Source organism: Melospiza georgiana, chromosome 26, assembly GCF_028018845.1.
Source record: "Melospiza georgiana isolate bMelGeo1 chromosome 26, bMelGeo1.pri, whole genome shotgun sequence".
In the NCBI taxonomy this organism is placed as follows: Eukaryota; Metazoa; Chordata; class Aves; order Passeriformes; family Passerellidae; genus Melospiza; species Melospiza georgiana.
The window spans coordinates 6373373-6393789 of NC_080455.1; the positions used below are offsets into that span (position 1 = coordinate 6373373).

At 65.2% G+C, this 20417-nt stretch overlaps 1 protein-coding gene across 1 annotated transcript; it reads left to right on the forward strand.

Moving 5' to 3' along the window:
• The first annotated feature begins 9715 nt into the window (after positions 1 to 9715).
• Positions 9716 to 19737, forward strand: SEMA6B (semaphorin 6B). The gene is made up of 16 exons (XM_058041041.1): positions 9716 to 9850; positions 10532 to 10661; positions 11214 to 11274; positions 11423 to 11485; positions 11794 to 11895; positions 12538 to 12628; positions 12702 to 12821; positions 12910 to 12998; positions 13827 to 14044; positions 15005 to 15136; positions 15558 to 15707; positions 16155 to 16349; positions 17373 to 17513; positions 17622 to 17699; positions 17840 to 17898; positions 17974 to 19737. The coding sequence occupies exons 1-16, from the start codon at positions 9736 to 9738 to the stop codon at positions 18954 to 18956; spliced, it is 2727 nt and encodes a 908-aa protein (XP_057897024.1). The 5' UTR covers positions 9716 to 9735; the 3' UTR covers positions 18957 to 19737.
• Positions 19738 to 20417: the final 680 nt, after the last annotated feature.

Genomic DNA, 20417 nt, shown 5'->3' on the forward strand with positions numbered 1-20417 from the left:
GGTGGCAGTGGCAGTGTCGGTGGCAGTGGTGACAGTGGCAGTGTCAGCGGCAGTGGCAGCGGTGTCGGTGGCAGTGTTGGTGACAGTGGCAGTGGTGACAGTGGCAGTGTCGGTGACAGTGGTGGCACTGTCGGTGTCGTGCCGATGCGCCGTGGCTAATCCTCACCCTTGCCGTGTAATCCCGCCCGCCGGGATAATCCCATCAAACCCGGAGCTCAGCGCCGCCTTTGGCGCCGGGGGGATCTGGGAGGGACACGGGAGGGGACACGGGAGGGACACGGAAGGGACACGGGATGGGACACGGGAGGGACACGGGAGGGACACGGGAGGGGACACGGGAGGGGACACGGGAGGGGACGCGGTGGCCCCGGGGCAGCGGTGGCTGCGGGAGGGACCGTGGGGGCTCCGGTGGGGAAACTGAGGCACGGAGCAGGAGCAGGAGCAGGAGCAGAGGGAGGCAGCCCCAGGGCGATGAGGAGGGTGGCACGGGTCACCCGGGTGGCACGGGTCACCCCGAGGGACGCGTGGAGGGAACCCCGCGGGCATTTCCGAGCGCCCCATCCATCGCCCCCGCCGGGAGAGCGGGAAGGGTCGGGGGGGAGCTCTGGGAGCTGGGATCCGTCCTCACCGTGTGCCCAGAATAACCCGGCCGTGCCAGGCTCCGTCCCGCGTGCCAGCCCTGCGTGTGCAGCCCCGGTCACACGCGGGACAGCCGTGAACACACCTGTGCATGTGTGACAGCTGTGAACACACCTGTGCACGTGTGACAGCCGTGAACACACCTGTGCATGTGTGATGTGTGACAGCCGTGAACACACCTGTGCACGTGTGACGTGTGACAGCCATGAACACACCTGTGCACGTGTGACACACAGCACCCCATTCACACCTACACACGCGTGACGCCCCCTGCACAGACACACCGGTGCCCGCGCGCTGCCACGCACAGGTGCCAGCTGGTGCCCACATTCCTGCGCGTGTGTCACCCGGTGCCTCCTGCCAGCCCTGCACACGCACGCTGGCAGTGACATGTGACACGTGTGACACCTGCTGTGCACACCCACACCCGCACACACGCACACACGGCACACACGCGTGGCACACGGTGACACCCCCCGCGCACACGTGCCACCTCCCCACACACAGATGGCACCTGGCACACCTGGCAGGGCCTGGCAGGGGACAGGGACGCCCTCGTGCCTGAGGCTTTTGGCGCCGGCGGTGGCGGTGGGGGTGGCAGTGGCAGTGGCAGTGACAGTGACAGTGGCAGTGGTGGCAGCAGTGGCAGTGACAGTGACAGTGCAGCAGTGGCAGTGGTGGCAGCAGTGGCAGTGGCAGTGGTGGCAGCGGTGACAGTGGCAGCAGTGGCAGCAGTGACAGTGACAGTGGCAGTGGCAGTGGTGGCAGCAGTGGCAGTGACGGTGACAGTGCAGCAGTGGCAGTGGTGGCAGCGGTGACAGTGGCAGCAGTGGCAGCAGTGGCAGTGACAGTGACAGTGGCAGTGGTGGCAGTGCCAGTGCCAGTGACAGTGTCAGTGACAGTGGCAGCGGTGGCAGCACCGCCAGGACGAGGAGCGGCTCCGGGGGCGGCTCGGCCGCTCGGACGTTCCGGCGAGGCGGCAGCGCGGAGGCGGCGCTGGGAACAATGGCCCTTTGTTCTGAGCCGCTGGCACCCCGGAGCCGGCCTGCATCCCAGCCTGCATCCTGCATCCTGCATCCCATCCTGCATCCCAGCCTGCATCCTGCATCCCATCCTGCATCCTGCATCCCAGAGCCTGCATCCTGCATCCCAGCCTGCATCCCATCCTGCATCCTGCATCCCATCCTGCATCCTGCATCCCGGAGCCTGCATCCTGCATCCCAGCCTGCATCCCAGAGCCTGCATCCTGCATCCCAGAGCCTGCATCCTGCATCCCATCCTGCATCCCAGAGCCTGCATCCTGCATCCCATCCTGCATCCCAGAGCCTGCATCCCATCCTGCATCCTGCATCCTGCATCCCAGCCTGCATCCCAGCCTGCATCCTGCATCCTGCATCCCAGAGCCTGCATCCTGCATCCCAGCCTGCATCCCAGCCTGCATCCCAGCCTGCATCCTGCATCCCATCCTGCATCCCAGCCTGAATCCTATCCTGCATCCTGCATCCCAGAGCCTGCATCCTATCCTGCATCCCAGAGCCTGAATCCTGCATCCCACAGCCCTGCCTGCATCCCAGAGCCTGCATCCTGCATCCCATCCTGCATCCCATCCTGCATCCCACAGCCCGGCCTGCATCCTATGCCCTGACCTGCATCCCACTCCATACCTTGGCCTGCATCCCAGTCTGCATCCCATCCCACATCCCACCCTGTGTCCCCTAACCCAGCCTGCATCCTCCATCCCTCCCTCCATCCCTCCCTCCATCCCATCCTCCACCCCATCCTCCATCCCATCCTCCATCCCATCCTCCATCCCATCCTCCACCCCATCCTCCACCCCATCCTCCATCCCTCCCTCCATCCCATCCTCCATCCCATCCTCCACCCCATCCTCCATCCCATCCTCCATCCCATCCTCCATCCCATCCTCCACCCCATCCTCCATCCCATCCTCCATCCCTCCCTCCATCCCATCCTCCATCCCTCCCTCCATCCCATCCTCCATCCCTCCCTCCATCCCATCCTCCATCCCTCCCTCCATCCCATCCTCCATCCTCCATCCCATCCTCCATCCCTCCCTCCATCCCATCCTCCCTCCCTCCCTCCATCCCATCCTCCATCCCTCCCTCCATCCCATCCTCCCTCCCTCCCTCCATCCCTCCCTCCATCCCATCCTCCATCCCATCCTCCATCCCATCCTCCATCCCATCCTCCATCCTTTCCTCCATCCCATCCTCCCTCCCTCCCTCCATCCCATCCTCCCTCCCTCCCTCCATCCCATCCTCCCCGCTGCCTCCAGCCCACGTCCCCCTGCACATCCCACATCCCCGCTCCATCTGCACATCCCCTGCACCCCCTGCACCCTCCTTCCTCCTCCTCCTCCTCCCCCCGTCCCCCAGCACTGCCAGGGCCCATCCCAGCCCCTCTGGGGGGCTCAGGGGCTGGGGGTCACCCCACAAACCCCCACCTGTCCCCAGGACAGAGCACACTTCCAAAACAGACAGCAGGATGGAGAGGGTGGGGAGGAGGAGCAGGAGGGTGAAGGCTCACGTGCTCTCACCCACACCTTGGCACCGGATGCCACTTGTCACTTTGTCACCCTCTGGGCACAGCAGGAGTGGCAGGAGGAGATTTGTCTCCTGTCCCGTCTGGTGTGCCCATCCCGGGTGTCCCTGGGAGGGCAGGAGGGCACCCTCAGTGCCACCTGCAGGGCCATCGTCACAGCAGGGGACAGCACTGGGTGACACTGAGGTGGCACTGAGGTGACCTGCCACCCCCAGCCCCTCTCTGCCCATGGAAGCCAGCAGATATTTCTATTTTAACTTATTTAAACACAAGTAGGAGTTTGAAGATAATCCCGATGGGAACTGCTGGTTCTGGGCCTGCAGAGTGGAGCAGCCCCATCGTCCCCAGCAGGGCAGCGTGGGTGACATGGGGAGGGGAGCTTGAATCCAACAAACCCCCAAAATCCCCCAAACCAGCTTGGTTAGGGATTAAAAACTGACCTGGCTTTGGGGCTGACCCTTGGTCCCAACCTCCCAGAGCCTCCCCCAGCTCCTGTGGCTCTGGGATGGGTGGGTTGGGATTGTGGGGCTGCTCCCGGAGCACTGGGGTGGCTTTGGGGTGGCTTTGGGGTGAATTTGGGACGGGTTTGGGGTGGGTTTGGGGTGATTTTGGTGAGTTTGGGGTGGGTTTGAGGTGGGTTCGGGGTAGGTTTGGGGTGGATTCACGGTGGTTTTGGGGTGGATTCAGAATGGGTTCGGGGTGGTTTTGGGGTGAGTCTGAGGTGGTTTTGGGCTGAATTTGGGACGGGTTTGGGGTGGGTCTGGGGTGAGTTTGGGGTGGGTTTGGGGTGGTTTTAGGATGGGTTTGGGGTGGTTTTGGAGTGGGTTTAGGTTGGGTTTGTGGTGAGTTTGGGATTAACTTGGGATGGGTTTCGGGTGGTTTTGGGATGGGTTTGTGGTGAGTTTGGGATTAATTTGGGGTGGATTTGGGTGGGTTTAGGGTGGTTTTGGGATGGGTTTGGGGTGGATTTGGGTGGGCTTGGGGTGGGTTCGGGATGGATTTGGGTGGGTTTGGGCTGGGTTCGGGATGGATTTGGGTGCCTGTGTGTTCCGTGGGTGCTGTGGGTGTGTTCAGCAGCCTCCCATGCCCGGAATGCCGGGGCTCCCTGTCCTGCTGTGATTGCAGGGTTCCCTGAGCCGGATGTAAACACTGCAGGTGTTGTTGTTGCAGCGGGGCTGAGCCGGGAGCTGCTGCCCCTCAGGGATCCCTCAGGGGAGGGGACACTGGGGGACTGTGGCACCCTGGGGACGGGGACTCCATCGGGAGGTGACAGGAGCCCCCGGGGACAGGGACGGGACAGCGGAGGTGCCATCCAGGACTGGCATGGCTCTGGGCGGGGGTTCCAGGGCGGTGCCAGGCTGGGGCAGGAACAGGGGGTTCCCTCTTCCCTCCCCAAAGGGGAACTGAGGCACGAGGCCGGAGGAGGTGACTCGGAGCTGCTCCTGTCACCGCCCTGGGGCCATGCGGGTGGCAAAGAGGGGTGGCAGGGTGACACCGAGGGGACCCCGCCAGGGCACAGAGCCCCTGGGGTGGCACAGGACCAGGGTGAGTGCCCTGGGGACAGTGGGAATGAAGGGAATGGGTGAAGTGGGGCTTTGGGGACAGGGGGGATGAGAGCAATGGGTGTTTCGCAGGGACAGGAGGGTCAGGCGTGTGCCTGCCCTTTGGGGACAAGGGGGGTGACAGTTTTTGGGGGGACAGGGGGGGATGTGTGGCTTGGGGAGAGCAGCAGGACGCGGGAGGATCCTGTCCCGTGGAACTGAGGGGGACAAGGGGACAAAAGCAGTGAACTGGGGGGACAACAGGGGACAATGGCTGTGAATTGGGGAGGGGGGACACACAGCCCTCCGTCTGCCACCCCCTCTGTCCCCCCCCCCGCTCCCCGGGGTTTATTTCGGCGTGACGCGTGATCCTCCTCGCTAGGAAACCGTTCTTAATATGCAGATGAGCCTGGATTTAATATGCAAATCACCATGCGGCTCTGGCCGGCCACCAGCGCCGGCGGCCGCCGGAGGGGACGTGTCGGGGCACCCATGGGTGGCACCCGGGGGGCATCGAGGGGGCTCCCAGCGACCGGGGCCACCCCTGGGCACCCACGGTGGGCGACAAAGCCGCCCAAGGTGACCGCGGGGTCCGCACCGTCCCAGTGCCCTTGGTCGCCGGTGGTGGCCTGGGGGGCTCGGAGCTTGTGTCCTCACCCGGGGGGCGATGGGGAGGGGACAGCGACAAGGGACAGGGGACAGCGACAAGGGACAAGGGACAAGGGACAAGGGACAAGGGACGGGGAGCGGGGCTATAAACGGCAGCTGTAAGCGGAGCCGGTAACCGGAGCGGGAGGCCCGGGGGGACATTTGAGCCGCCGGCGGGGCCGGGGAAGCGCCAAGGTAAACGGTGGGTGCTGTGTGCCCCCCCGGTGACCCCCGCGGCCCTGGCACCGCCCGGGGACCCCCCCGGTGCTGCTGCTGCCCCGAGCTCTGGGCAGCTCCCGGCTCTGGGGGTGCTGCCCGCAAAGGGGGGACCCTCGGCAGGGGACGGGGACGGGGACAGGGGCAGGGACGGGACGAGGCCAGCGCGCCGTGCCAGGTGGCCGGGGTGACATTTGCTCCGGCCCCGCCGTGGGGACAGCTGCTTCCTGGCTCTGCCATCCGAACCGGGCCCGGAACGGAAACCGGGGGGGCTCAGCCCCCCGGCCCCGGCGGCAGCTGGCACTGGGGAGGGGGCAGCGCTTGGGGGGGCTCTGCTGGTGACCCCCAAACCCTCCGTGGCGATGGGGGTGGCGCTGTGTGACCCCAGAGAGCGAGCGCCTTTTGGGGGGCTGGAGCATGTGGGGGGGGGGGGGGGGTGTAAATGCCTCATTAGCATAACTAATTACCGATTTCTTCTTGGCGTTGGGCGCCTCCTGAAGGAAACGACCCCAAAATCCGGCATTAGACGGACGGAGAGGGATGCGGATATTGAGGTTACAGCAGGGAGGGGAGTCCCAAAAAGCTGAATTTTCAGGGATTTCATTGTTGGTGCGCTGCGCCTTTGCCACCCCCCATCCCTCAGGGTACCCCCCCTTGCCAGATCGTCCCCTTCCCAACGTCCCCCCCATTCTTCAGTGTCCCCCCCATTCTCCAGTGTCCCCTCTTCTGCACTGTCCCCCCCTTTCCCATTGTCCCCCGTGTTTCCCGGGCTGTGTCCCCCTTCCCTGGTGTCCCTCCCTTCTCGGTGTCCCCCCCATTCCCGGCGTGTCCCCCCCTCTTTCGCACTGCCCTCCCAAGGGCTTTATGACAATGGGGGACCCTTGGGGGTGTCCCCGCTGTCCGTCTGTCCCCGCTCCGTGTCCGGGGGGCTCTCAGGGTCCCTCCGTGCCGCTGTTTTCCCGCGGTGCCGCTCGGGGGGGGTCCCAGGGGTGCCCCCCCGGTGACAGCTGCCGGGGCGGGGGGGTTTGGTGGCTCCGGTTACGGTGACATCAGCCCTACCTTGGCACCTGGCGCGGGCGGGGGGCGCGGGCCCCCTCCCCGGGGGTCGCGGGGGGTTGGTGTGACAGCTGAGCGCCTCTCGGGGCGTCCTGGAGCGGGGGTGGCACACGGGACCCCCCCGGCAGCCCCGGGGACAGCGGTGACACCGCGCGGCGGCGGCGGAGGCGGCCGGAGCGGCTCAGGTGGGCAGAGAGCGGGGCTGGGGGGGCGGATGGCACGGGAGGGGCGCCCACCCCCCCGGGAAGGGACGGGAATGGGGGACCCCCGGCAGGGACACCCCTGGGTGGGATCAGAGATCCCGATGCGCTCAGAGCCGCGGGGATTGCAGCAAGAGGGGGACGCCGGGGCTGCCCCCCCCTTTCCTGCCCCATTCCCCGGTGCCGGGGGTCGCGGAGGTGCTGGGGAGGGGGGGTGGGACAGACCAAGCAGCTCCGCCCGCCCCCCGAAGTTTTGTGTGTGGGGCGAGGGCTGAGCGCGCTCTGCCGTGGGGAAACTGAGGCATGGAGCGGGGACGGGGATGAGGGACACACCCGGGGCCGCTCCCCCGCTCCGTGTCGGGGACACCCGAGTGGAGACCCCCCCTCACCCCCGGCACACCCGCCTGTGCCCCCGCGCTGCCTCAGTTTCCCCCCAGCCGCTCTGGGGATCGTCCCCCCGCTCCGCCGCCGCCATGAATGGGTCCCTGTTTGTCACCCCCCCCGTGGCCGTGCCCCCTCCCCGCCGTGCCCCCTCCTCCCCGTGCCCCCTCCTCCCCGTTGCCCCCTCCTCCCCGTGCCCCCTCCTCTCTCCGCTGCCTTTTCTTTCCCCGCACAATCGCGGGCATTTATGGCGCCGGAGGCTGCGCTCACCCCGCGCCGCTCGCTGTCCCCGCCCGCCCGGGCACGGTGGCACCGGAGCCCCGCTCGGGGTCCCCCCGAACCCCCCGGGGAGGATCCCCACCGAGCCCTGCCCTGCGGCGGCTTTTGGGGTCCCCCTTCACCCCTCCGGCTGTCGGTGCCGCTCTGTGACAAACCGGGCACAAATGGGCGTTTCCTGAGATTTGGGGACACCGTGGGGACACAGCCGGGTGTCACTGGGAGCTGTGGCACTGTGGGGACGGGTTTGGGTGGCCCGGGGTGGTGACACCCTGAGGATGGGGTCAGTTGTCCCCAGAGGGGCTGTGACACCGGGTCGGGGTCACCTCCTGGCCCGGGCTGTGACACAGCAGGGTCGGGGCCAGATGTCCCCGGGGGCTGTGGCACTGCCAGGGGACGGGTTGGGGACAGTGCTGGGTCTCACGGGGGGCCGGGGACACCGCGGAGGGGCTGGGGACGTGTCCTGTGACCCCCAGAGCCCACAGTGTCACCGTCTCGGTCCCCACAATGTCACCGTCCCGGTCCCCACAATGTCACCGTGCCCAACCCCACACAATGTCACCGTGCCCACTCCCCACAATGTCACCATGCCCGGTCCCCACAGTGTCACCGTGCCCGATCACCACAATGTCACCGTCCCAGTCCCCACAATGTCACTGTCCTCAACCCCACACAATGTCACTGTCCTGGTCCCCACAATGTCACCGTGCCTGGTCCCCACCATGTCACCATCCCGGTCCCCACAATGTCACCGTGCCCAACCCCACACAATGTCACCGTGCCCGATCCCCACAATGTCACTGTCCCGGTCCCCACAATGTCACCATCCCAGTCCCCACAATGTCACTGTCCCGGTCCCCACAATGTCACTGTCCCGGTCCCCACAATGTCACCATCCCAGTCCCCACAATGTCACCATCCCAGTCCCCACAATGTCACTGTCCCGGTCCCCACAATGTCACCGTGCCCAACCCCACACAATGTCACCGTGCCCGATCCCCACAATGTCACCATCCCGGTCCCCACCATGTCACTGTCCTCAACCCCACACAATGTCACCGTGCCCAGTCCCCACAATGTCACTGTCCCGCTCCCCACAATGTCACTGTCCCGCTCCCCACAATGTCACTGTCCCGGTCCCCACAATGTCACCGTCCCGGTCCCCACAATGTCACCATCCCCGGTCCCCACAATGTCACCGTCCCGGTCCCCACAATGTCACCATCCCAGTCCCCACAATGTCACCATCCCAGTCCCCACAATGTCACCGTCCCGGTCCCCACAATGTCACCATCCCAGTCCCCACAATGTCACCGTCCCGGTCCCCACAGTGTCACCATCCCGGTCCCCACAGTGTCACTGTCCCGCTCCCCACAATGTCACCGTCCCGGTCCCCGCGAGGGACGAGGGCGCCGCTTCGATCGCTCCCGCTGCCGGCTCCCATGGAATTAATGATCAATTAATTCCCTGCCCGGCTGCTGATTCCCCAGCCCCTCGGGGACGCGCGGCAGGGTGGGCACGGTGGCTCCATGGTGGGCATGAGGGGACACTGGCGGTGCCACCGGGGCCGTTGGGCTGTGGGGGATGCTGTGACACTGAGGCGTCCCCACAGGTCTCCCACGACATCCCGGTGCCATTTCGGGAGGGGGAAGAGCCTCTCCAGCTTCCCTCTTGTCCCCGTGTCCCCGTGTCCCCATGTCCCCATGTCCCCATGTCCCCATGTCCCCATGTCCCCATGTCCCCATGTCCCCGTGTCCCCGTGTCCCCATGTCCCCATGTCCCCGTGTCCCCATATCCCCATGTCCCCGTGTCCCCGTGTCCCCATGTCCCCATGTCCCCGTGTCCCCGTGTCCCCATGTCCCCATGTCCCTGTGTCCCCATGTCCCCGTGTCCCCATGTCCCCATGTCCCCGTGTCCCCATGTCCCCATGTCCCCATGTCCCCGTGTCCCCATGTCCCCATGTCCCCTGTCCCAATGTCCCCGTGTCCCCATGTCCCCATGTCCCCATGTCCCCGTGTCCCCATGTCCCCATGTCCCCATGTCCCCGTGTCCCCAGCCCCTTCCCCACGTTCTGCGGGTGACAAACCCCAGCGCGGCCCCGATGAGGGGAGGCACCCGCTGAGGGTTTGGGGTGCTCGGGGGGGCTCCCTGTGGGTGCCGCCCCCTCCCAGCCGCCCACCTGTGCCCGCAGGTGCCCTGGCAGGGCGGGGGCCACCATGGCACCCCCGGCCCGCGTGCCCCTGGTGCTGCTGCTGCTGCTGGCGGCCGAGAGGACGGCGAGGGGCACCTTCCCCGAGGAGCCCGGGCCCATCGCCACGGCCCCCCCGGACTGTGAGTGCCCCCCGGGGCTGGGGGCATGGGGGGCACTGGGCATGGGGGGGCACTGGGCACGAGGGGCACTGGGGCATGGGGGGCTGCACTGGGGCATGGGGGGCACTGGGGCACTGGGGGCACTGGGCACGGGGGGCACTGGGGCATGGGGGGCACTGGGGCACGGGGGGAACTGGGGCATGGGGGGCACTGGGCATGGGGGCACTGGGGCATGGGGGGCACTGGGGCATGGGGGGCACTGGGGCATGGAGGGCACTGGGCACGGGGGGAACTGGGGCATGGGGGGCACTGGGGCATGGGGGGCACTGGGGCATGGGGAGCACAGCCTGGCATGGAAAGGGAGAGGGGCTGGGGCACTGGGGGCACAGCCTGGCATGGAAAGGAAGAGGCCCTGGGGCACAGGGGGCACTGGGGCATGGGGGCACAGCTTGGCATGGAAAGGGAGAGGGGCTGGGGGGAATTGGGGTGAAGAGGGCACCCAAGAAGGAGTTTTGGAATAGGATAGGACAGCGCCAGGGCTGGGCACGGGGTGTTTTTGGGGGTACCTCTGGAAGGGGTTCTGGGGTGCTTTGGGGTCAAGGCAGGCGAGGGGCACTCGTGGGAAGGGATTTTGGGCTGGTGGCAGCAGGGAGGTGACCCGGGCTGTGTGGGGGTGCCCGTGTGACCCCCGTGCCCCCCCAGATGTGAAGCACTACCCCGTGTTCGTGGGGCACGGCGCCGCCCGCCCGGGGGGCCCCGAGATGGGGGGCACCCAGCGCCTCAACATCCAGCGCATGCTCAAGGTCAACAGGACCCTCTTCATCGGGGACAGGTCTGGGGCCGGCACCCCGAAACCTCCCTTCAATCATGGGGGGCACCCCACACCCCCCCCACTCCTCTCTGCTGGGGAGGAGCCTGCCTGGGGCACCCCAACCCTGCCAGGGGGCACTGGGGGGGTCACTGGCACTGACACTGCCCTGGTGATGGTCACTGTCCACCCCAGCACCCCAAACCTCCCTCAGTGCCCACCTCAGCACCCCAAACTTCCCTCACTGTCCATCCCAGCACCCCAAACCTCCCTCAGTGTCCACCCCAGCACCCCAAACCTCCCTCACTGTCCACCCCAGCACCCCAAACCTCCCTCAGTGTCCACCCCAGCACCCCAAACCTCCCTCACTGTCCACCCCAGCACCCCAAACCTCCCTCATTGTCCACCCCAGCACCCCAAACCTCCCTCACTGTCCACCCCAGCACCCCAAACCTCCCTCAGTGCCCACCCCAGCACCCCAAACCTTCCCGGGGTGGGTGGGGATGGATCCTGTAGCCCCAGTGCTGGGGGCACACCCCAGCTGGGGGGTGGTGACACCCGTGTCCCCCTCCCCAGGGACAATGTCTATCGGGTCAGCCTGGAGCCCAGCGGGGCTGCTGAGATGCGCTACCACCGGGTGAGTGCTGGGGGTCCAGGGGGTTCTGGGGGTCCCAGGGGGTTCTGGGGGTCCCGGGGAGCTCTGGGGGGTCTCAGGGGGGTCTCAGGGGGGTCTCAGGGGGTGCTGTTGCCTTGTCCCCGTCCCCACACTGCTTTTCCCCGCCCAGAAGCTGACGTGGCGCTCGAACCAGCACGACATCAGCATCTGCAGGATGAAGGGCAAGCACGAGGTACAGCTGTGGGGTCTGCACCCCTGGGGACCCTCCGTGGCCGTGTCACACCCTGTGCCCTCCCCAGTGTCACCTCCCCACTCCCTCCCAGCGGCTGAGTCACCGATTTATTGGCTGATTGGCTAAATTGGTTTGTAATTAATTATTTGGGGGCCAGAAATCCCATTGCCAGCTCCCGTATGTGCAGTTCTGGGGTGAGAACAGCCCCCCCAAGCCATCCCCCGGCAATGACGAGGGCCTGGGTGGGGTGCGGTGAGGTGAGGGGGGTTTTGGGGTGCTGAGGGTGACGGTCCCCTCTCCTGGCACAGGCAGAGTGCCGCAATTTCATCAAGGTGCTGCTGGTGAGGAACGAGAGCCTCCTGTTCGTCTGCGGCACCAACGCCTTCAACCCCGTCTGCGCCAACTACAGCGTGAGCCCCGGGAGGGGGCACCGTGAGGGAGGGGCTGGGGCCAGGGCAGGAGGGGGCACCCATGGGAGGGGTTTTGGGCACCCATGGGAAGGGTTTTGGGCACCCATGGGAAGGGTTTTGGGGTGAAGGCAGGAGGGAACACCCATGGGAAGGGTTTTGGGGTGAAGGCAGAAAGGGGCACCCATGGGAAGGTTTTTGGGGTCAGGGAAGTGTTTTGGGCACCCATGGGAAGGGTTTTGGGCACCCATGGGAAGGGTTTTGGGCACCCATGGGAAGGGTTTTGGGGTCAGGGAAGTGTTTTGGGCACCCATGGGAAGGGTTTTGGGCACCATGGGAAGGGTTTTGGGGTGAAGGCAGAAAGGAGCAACCATGGGAAGGGTTCGGGGGTCAGAGAAGGACAGAACACCCCTGGGAAGGGTTTTGGGGTCAGGGAAGAGTTTTGGGCACCCATGGGAAGGGTTTTGGGCACCCATGGGAAGGGTTTTGGGGTGAAGGCAGAAAGGGGCACCCACGGGAGGGCTCTGCAGCATCAACACCTTCAGCCCTGTCTGTGCCAGCTGCATCCAGAGCCCCCCTGGGCATGGGGACTCCGGGTGCCCCCGTGCCCGGTGCGTCCTCACGTCCCCCTGTCACCCGCTCTAGATGGACACGCTGGAGCCCGTCGGGGACAACATCAGCGGCATGGCCCGCTGTCCCTACGACCCCAAGCACGCCAACGTGGCCCTGTTCACAGGTCAGTGGTGGCACTGCCAGCGTCACGGCGGGCGCGGTGTCCCCAAACCCCGCTGACGCCTTGTCCCCTGCAGGGGGGATGCTCTTCACCGCCACGGTGACGGATTTCCTGGCCATCGACGCCGTCATCTACCGCAGCCTCGGGGACAGCCCCACCCTGCGCACCGTCAAACACGACTCCAAGTGGTTCAAAGGTGTGTCCCCACCCTGGGCCGTGCCAGGACAGGGCACGTGTCCCCTGTGACCCCCGCTGGGCCATCCCTGACCCTGCTGCCCCCGCAGAGCCCTACTTTGTGCACGCCGTGGAGTGGAGGAGCCACGTCTACTTCTTCTTCCGCGAGATCGCCATGGAGTTCAACTACCTGGAGAAGGTGGGACCTGTCCCGCTGGGAGGGGGATGCACAGAATGCACAGAATCCCCCAAATTCTCCCAAATGCACAGAATGCGCAGAACTCACAGAATGCACAGAATCCCCCAAATTCTCCCAAATGCACAGAATGCACAGAACTCACAGAATGCACAGAATCCCCCAAATTCTCCCAAATGCACAGAATGCGCAGAATTCCCCAAATTCTCCCAAATGAACAGAACGCACAGAATCCCCCAAATTCTCCCAAATGCACAGAATGCACAGAATTCCCCAAATTCTCCCAAATGCACAGAATGCACAGAATGCACAGAACTCACAGAATGCACAGAATTCCCCAAATTCTCCCAAATGCACAGAATGCACAGAATTCCCCAAATTCTCCCAAATGCGCAGAACTCACAGAATGCACAGAATCCCCCAAATTCTCCCAAATGCCCAGAACTCACAGAATGCACAGAATTCCCCAAATTCTCCCAAATGCACAGAACTCACAGAATGCACAGAATTCATAGAATCACTGGGTTGGAAGAGACCCTAAAGGTTGTTGAGTCCAACCCTGCCCCAACACCTCAACTCAACCCTGGCACCCAGTGCCACATCCAGGCTTTGTTAACACACCCAGGGATGGTGACTCCACCACTTTCCCAGGCAGAACATTCCAGAACTTTCCTGTAAAACACTTTTTTCCCAATATCCAACCTGCATTTCCCTTGGTGCTAGACGGTCCCACAGCTCCCTTCCAACCCGAACATTCTGGGATGCCCACAGGGACACCCAGGGTGGGGACAGGGACACAAGGGTTGGGTGGTGACGGGCGTCCCCCCGCAGGTGGTGGTGTCACGGGTGGCCCGGGTGTGCAAGAACGACATGGGGGGCTCGCAGCGGGTGCTGGAGAAGCAGTGGACGTCCTTCCTCAAGGCCCGGCTCAACTGCTCCGTGCCGGGCGATTCCCACTTCTACTTCAACGTCATCCAAGCCGTGACGGACATCCTGGAGCTGGATGGGCGCCCCGTGGTCCTGGCCGTGTTCTCCACGCCCACCAACAGGTCAGAGCCTCCTGTGCCCTGCCCAGACTGCCCGGGCTCAGCGGGTTCTGAGCTGGGTGCCAGCTGGGGGCTGCGTGGGATCAAAGCTGGATCCTGAGTGGGATTTTGGTGGAATCAAAGCTCGATCCTGACTCGGGTCTGGGTGGAATCAAAGCTGGATCCTGAGTGGGATCTGGGTGGGATCAAAGCTGATCCTGAGTGGGATCTGAGTGGAATCAAAGCTGGATCCTGAGTGGGATTTTGGTGGGATCAAAGCTGGGTCCTGAATGGGATCTGTGTGGGATCAAAGCTGGATCCTGAGTGGGATCTGGGCGGGATCAAAGCCGGATCCTGAGTGGGATCTGCGTGGAATCAAAGCTGGATCCTGAGTGGGATCTGGGTGGAATTAAAGCTGGATCCCAAGTGGGGTCTGGGCAGAATCAAAGCTGGATCCTGAGCGGAATCTGGACAGAATCATAGCTGGATCCTGAGTGGGATCTGGGCAGAATCCAAGCTGGATCCTGAGTGGGATCTGGGTGGGATCAAAGCTGGATCCTGAGTGGGATCTGGACAGAATCATAGCTGGATCCTGAGTGGGATCTGGACAGAATCAAAGCTGGATCCTGAGTGGGATCTGGGCGGAATCAAAGCTGGATCCTGAGTGGGATCTGGGTGGAATCAAAGCTGGATCCTGAGTGGAATCTGGGCGGAATCAAAGCTGGATCCTGAGTGGGATCTGTGTGGAATCAAAGCTGGATCCTGAGTGGGATCTGGGCGGGATCAAAGCCGGATCCTGAGTGGGATCTGGGTGGGATCAAAGCTGGATCCTGAGTGGGATCTGCGTGGGATCAAAGCTGGATCCTGCGTGGGATCTGGGATGGGTCCTGGACAGGAAATGGGCTCGTTTCCATTTGGGATGGGCAGGGCCCCTGGCACTCTCTGGGGCCTCCCCGTGCTCACCCCACAGCCGTGTCCCCACAGCATTCCCGGCTCCGCCGTCTGCGCCTTCGACATGACCCAGGTGGCCGCCGTGTTCGAGGGACGGTTCCGGGAGCAGAAATCACCCGAGTCCATCTGGACACCCGTGCCAGAGGACATGGTGCCAAAGCCACGGTGAGGGACAGGGCTGGGGACAGGGCTGGCAAGGACTGTCAGTGGCAGGGACAGTGGTGGGACTGGGGAAAGGAACAGGGATGGGGACAGGGACAGGGATGGGGACAGGGACAGGGATGGGGACAGGGACAGGGACAGGGATGGGGACAGGGATGACAACCATGGCAAATAGCAGCTGGGAAGGGGACAGGGGTGATGACAACCACAGTCAGCACCTGCTGAGAAGGGGACAGGCATGGGGACAGGGGCCAGTACCTGCTGAGAAAGGGACAGGGATGGGGACAGAGATGGGGACAGGGGTGATGATAACCATGGCCAGTGCCAGCTGGGAAGGGGACAGGGGTGATGACAACCACGGCCAGTACCAGCGGGGCTGGGGACAGGCTGGGGACAGCGCCACTGAGCCGTGCCCTGGCTGCAGGCCCGGCTGCTGCGCGTCCCCGGGGATGCGCTACAACTCCTCCAGCGCCTTCCCCGACGAGATCCTCAACTTCGTCAAGACGCACCCGCTGATGGACGAGGCGGTGCCAGCCCTGGGCAACGCCCCCTGGATCCTCCGCACCATGACCCGGTGGGTGCCCGGGGGGCTTGGGGACACTGGGAGGGCTGGAAGGGGCTGGGAGGGGCTGGCCAGAGCCTCCCGTGCTGCCTTTCCATGCTTGTGTCAGCGCTGGGAGCGCTGGGAGAGCTGATAAATCTCATACACTTTGCAGTCAAGATTGTCTCGTCCTAATTAAATCTGCCTTAATTGCTGCTTGATGGGGAATTAATCAAGCCGCGCTCTTGGGCCGCAGCCTCCCGCCGGCAGGGCAGCCGGGGCGTGAGCAGGAATGGGGACAGGGACAGGAATGGGGACAGGGACAGGAATGGGGACAGGGATGTGGGGCTGGATCTGGGGACACAGGGCTGGGGATGGGGACATGGAGATGGGGATGTGGGGCTGGGGGTCTCACTCTTTCCCCCTCCCTGGGACCCCTGGATTCCCCCACGCCCCAGCACTGCTCCCTCCCCCACGCAGGTACCAGCTCCGGAAGATCGTGGTGGACAACGCGGCGGGGCCGTGGGGCAACCACACCGTGGTGTTCCTGGGCTCCAGCACCGGCACCGTGCTCAAGTTCCTCATCCTGCCCAACGCCACCAGCAGCCCTGGGCCCGCTGCCCCCGGCAGCCAGAGCGTCTTCCTGGAGGAGTTTGAGACCTACCAGCCCGGGAGGTGAGTGCCAGGGTGCCAGGGGAAGGGGCAGCAAAAGGGGTGGGTGGGTGCTCAGATGGATGGATGGATAATGGAGGATGGATAATGGAGGATGGATGGATGGATGGATGGATGGATGGATGGATGGATGAGGGATGATGGATGGATGGATGGATGATGGATGGATGGATGGATGGATGGATGGATGGATGGATGGATGGATGGATGGATGGATGATGGATGGATGGATGGATGGATGGATGGATGGATGGATGGATGATGGATGGATGGATGATGGATGGATGGATGATGGATGGATGGATGATGGATGGATGGATGGATGGATGGATGGATGGATGATGGATGGATGGATGGATGGATGGATGATGGATGGATGGATGAGAGGGATGATGGATGGATGGATGGATGATGGATGGATGGATGGATGGATGGATGATGGATGGATGGATGATGGATGATGGATGGATGGATGATGGATGGATGGATGGATGATGGATGGATGGATGGATGGATGAGGGATGGATGGATGGATGGATGATGGATGGATAATGGATGGATGGATGGATGGATGGATGGATGGATGGATGGATGGATGATGGATGGATAATGGATGGATGGATGGATGGATGGATGGATGGATGGATGGATGGATAGATGGATGAGAGGGATGGATGATGGATGGATGATGGATGGATAATGGATGGATGGATGGATGGATGGATGGATGGATGGATGGATGGATGGATGATGGATGGATGGATGGATGATGGATGGATGATGGATGGATAATGGATGGATGGATGGATGGATGGATGGATGGATGGATGGATGGATGGATGGATGGATGGATGGATGAGGGATGGATGGATGGATGGATAATGGATGGATGGATGATGGATGGATGATGGATGGATGGAGGGATGCAAGGCTGGGGGGAATGGATGAGAAAGCCTCCTCTGGACTGGGCCAGGCTTTGGAGGGCCCCCCAGCACTGGGCCACGATGAGCTCTGCCCTGTCCCCAGGTGTGGCCGGGACACGGAGGACGAGCGGCGGCTCCTGGGGCTGGAGCTGGACAAGGCTGCGGGGTCCCTGCTGCTGGCCTTCCCCCCGTGCGTGGCCAGGGTGCCCGTGGCTCGCTGCCAGCAGCATTCGGGCTGCATGAAGTGAGTGCCTGGCGCGGGGAGCGTGCCTGGGGAAACTGAGGCACGGCACAGGCCGGGGTGCTGCGTTCCCCCATCAGGGCTGACCCTGACATCTCTGCTCCCTGCCAGGAACTGCCTGGGCAGCCGGGATCCCTACTGTGGCTGGACACCCGAGGGCTCCTGCATCTTCCTGGAGCCCAGCCCCAGGTAACGCTGCCAGGCCTGGGGACGTGTGGGGGACAGTGGTGTCCCCAGAGAGCTCCTGCAGCCCCCAACCAACTGACGGGAGCTGGGAGACCCTGCCGGGCCATTTGGGACCCACTAATGCCCCCAGTTTGTCCCCCCAGGGTGGCCTTCGAGCAGGACATCGCCGGCGGCAGCACATCCCACCTGGGCGAGTGCGAGGGTGAGTGCGGGGCCGCGCCGGGCTCGGGGACGCGGTGGCGGCGCCCGCGGGTCCCTGACGTGTCCCCCCCGCCAGGGCTGGTGACGGAGAGCTTCGTGGACGAGCCGGACGGGCTGGTGTCGGTGAACCTGCTGGTGATCTCCTCCGTGGCCGCCTTCGTTATCGGCGCCGTCATCTCCGGTTTCAGCGTGTGCTGGTTCGTCGGGCACCGGGACCGCAAGGAGCTGGCGCGGCGCAAGGACAAGGAGACGATCCTGGCGCACAGCGAGTCGGTGGTGAGCGTCAGCCGCCTGGGCGAGCGGCGGGCACGGGGAGCGCTGCTGGCCCCGCTCATGCCCAACGGGTGGCCCAAGGAGCTGGGCAAGGTCACCCAGCACGACCTGGACTCGGGGGTGCTGCCCACGCCGGAGCAGACCCCGCTGCAGCAGAAACGCTGCCCCGGAGCCCTCCAGAACTGCACCTGGGAGCAGAGCCACAACATCATCAACGCGGCCTTGCGGGACCCCGGAGGCGGCTCCGGCCCCGCGGGCACCGGGCGGGGGCACGGCGGCTCCGGCCGCCCCCCGAGGGGCATCCCCCTGTCCTGCCACGCCATCCTGGTGGACCAGGAGCTGGAGGCCGAACTCAGCGACTCCTCAGGTGACGGGCACTGGGCTCGAGACGCTCAGGAGGGGCCCCGCGCCCGGCAGCACCCGCCCGCCGGTGCCCGCCGCCAGCCCCGCAGCTCCTACGGCGATTTCGGGGGCACGCCGCGCCCCAGCCCCGAGCGCCGGCGGGTGGTGTCGGCACCCAGCGGGGACGGGGGAGACTTTACCGAGGGGCCGCCCTGGCACCCCGAGCAGCTGAACTTCAACGCCAACAACGGCACGGGCCGCCCCGGCGCCCACCTCAAGAGGAACCACACGTTCAACAGCGGCGAGGCGGCGGCGGGCGGCTACGGGCGGCACGGGACGGGCACCGGGCACCGGGCAGCGCGGGCACCGGGCACCCCGCGGCCGCTGATGGACCTGCAGCACCTCCTGCGCTACGGCGTGGAGCGGACTCCCTCGGGAAAATAGGGTGGCACCTGTGCGCGGCCCCCGGCCAGGACACTGATGGGGACCCGGCTCGCTGGGCACGGGGACGGGCACGGGCTGAGGTGCTGCGTGGGTGAGGGGGGACAGGCACCCCCTGGGTGCCCCCGATAGGGTTTGGGGGTGTCCCCGGCTGGCGTGGGGCAGCGCCCTGCGCTCCGGCTGCGTTGTTGTCCCTTTGCCGGGGTGGAGCGTCCAGCGCGTCCCCTCCCCAGGCCGGAGCCAGGGCCCGCAGCACCCTGGGGGCAGCAGGATGGACAGACGGACACGGGCACCGGGCTGGGCCCCCCAGCCCCGCAGCCCTGCAGTGGCACCCGGGGGTGCTTTGGTTGTGGTGATGGAACCTGGTGAGCGTTTTGGGGGCGGGGGGCTGGGGGCCCCCCGAGTGTGGCGATATCTGGGGATGGGGCACAATCCCACCCCCAGTCTGGGGTCAGCCCTTTCCCAGTGCCAGCCTGGGGGTTGCCCATCCTTCCCCCCCCCCCGGCACCCCCTCCTGGAAAGCACAGCCGGGGTGGGGGGCACGGCGGGGGGGTCCCCACCGAACCCACTCTCTGCTGGCAAAGGGTGCCCTTTCGGTGCCACCCCTGCCCGGCACCCACCCGGGGTGGCGTGTCGCGTCGCGGGGGAGTGGCAGGTCCCCAGGGGGTGGCAGGCTGTAAATAGGGCAGGGGGCGGCGGGAGCCCCCCCCCAGCGGCCATGCATGCGGCCGCCCGCGGGCTGTACCCCGCGGCCCCAATAAACACCCGGTTACCGGAGGCGACTCCCCCGCCGCCGCCTCGGCACCTTCTTCACCCCCCGGGAGGCGGGGAGGGGGGCACAGGGCTGGGGGGGCACAGGGTGGCACCCGCTCCGTGGGCACCCGCGCACCCAGCGCACCCACCCCCGCATGAGGGTCCCCACCCCACTTCCCCCACGAATCCCCTGGGCATAAGGCGGTGACGGTGCCCCTGCCCGTGCCATCCCACACCCCCCGTGTCCCCCGCCTGTCCCCTTTCCCGGCTGTCTCTCGCCCCACGATGCCACCCACGGGCGTCACCCGCGGCCCTCTGTCCCCGGCCTGAGCACCCTGAAGGGCTGGGGACAACTGGCACCCTGAGGTGGCACGGGAACACCTGGGGTGGGCACATCTGGCAAAGGGACACTTGAAGTGGCGTGGGCACGGCCGGCTTTGGGTTCCTTGGTGTTGGGGACGCCAATCATCGGGTCCCTTGGCGTGGGGACACCAGGCCTGGGGACATCTGCCGTGGGGACACCGGGCTGGTGGCTGTCGGGTCTCCTGGAGTTGGTTCACCTGGAATGGGGACGCTTGGAGAGGGTGGGGACAGCGGCCATTGAGTCCCTTGAGGAGGGAACGAGGGGCGAGGGCACACGTGGCGAGGGGACACCTGCGGTGGGGACACCGGGGGAGGGGACAACGGGGGCGGAGACACCTGGGGCGGGGG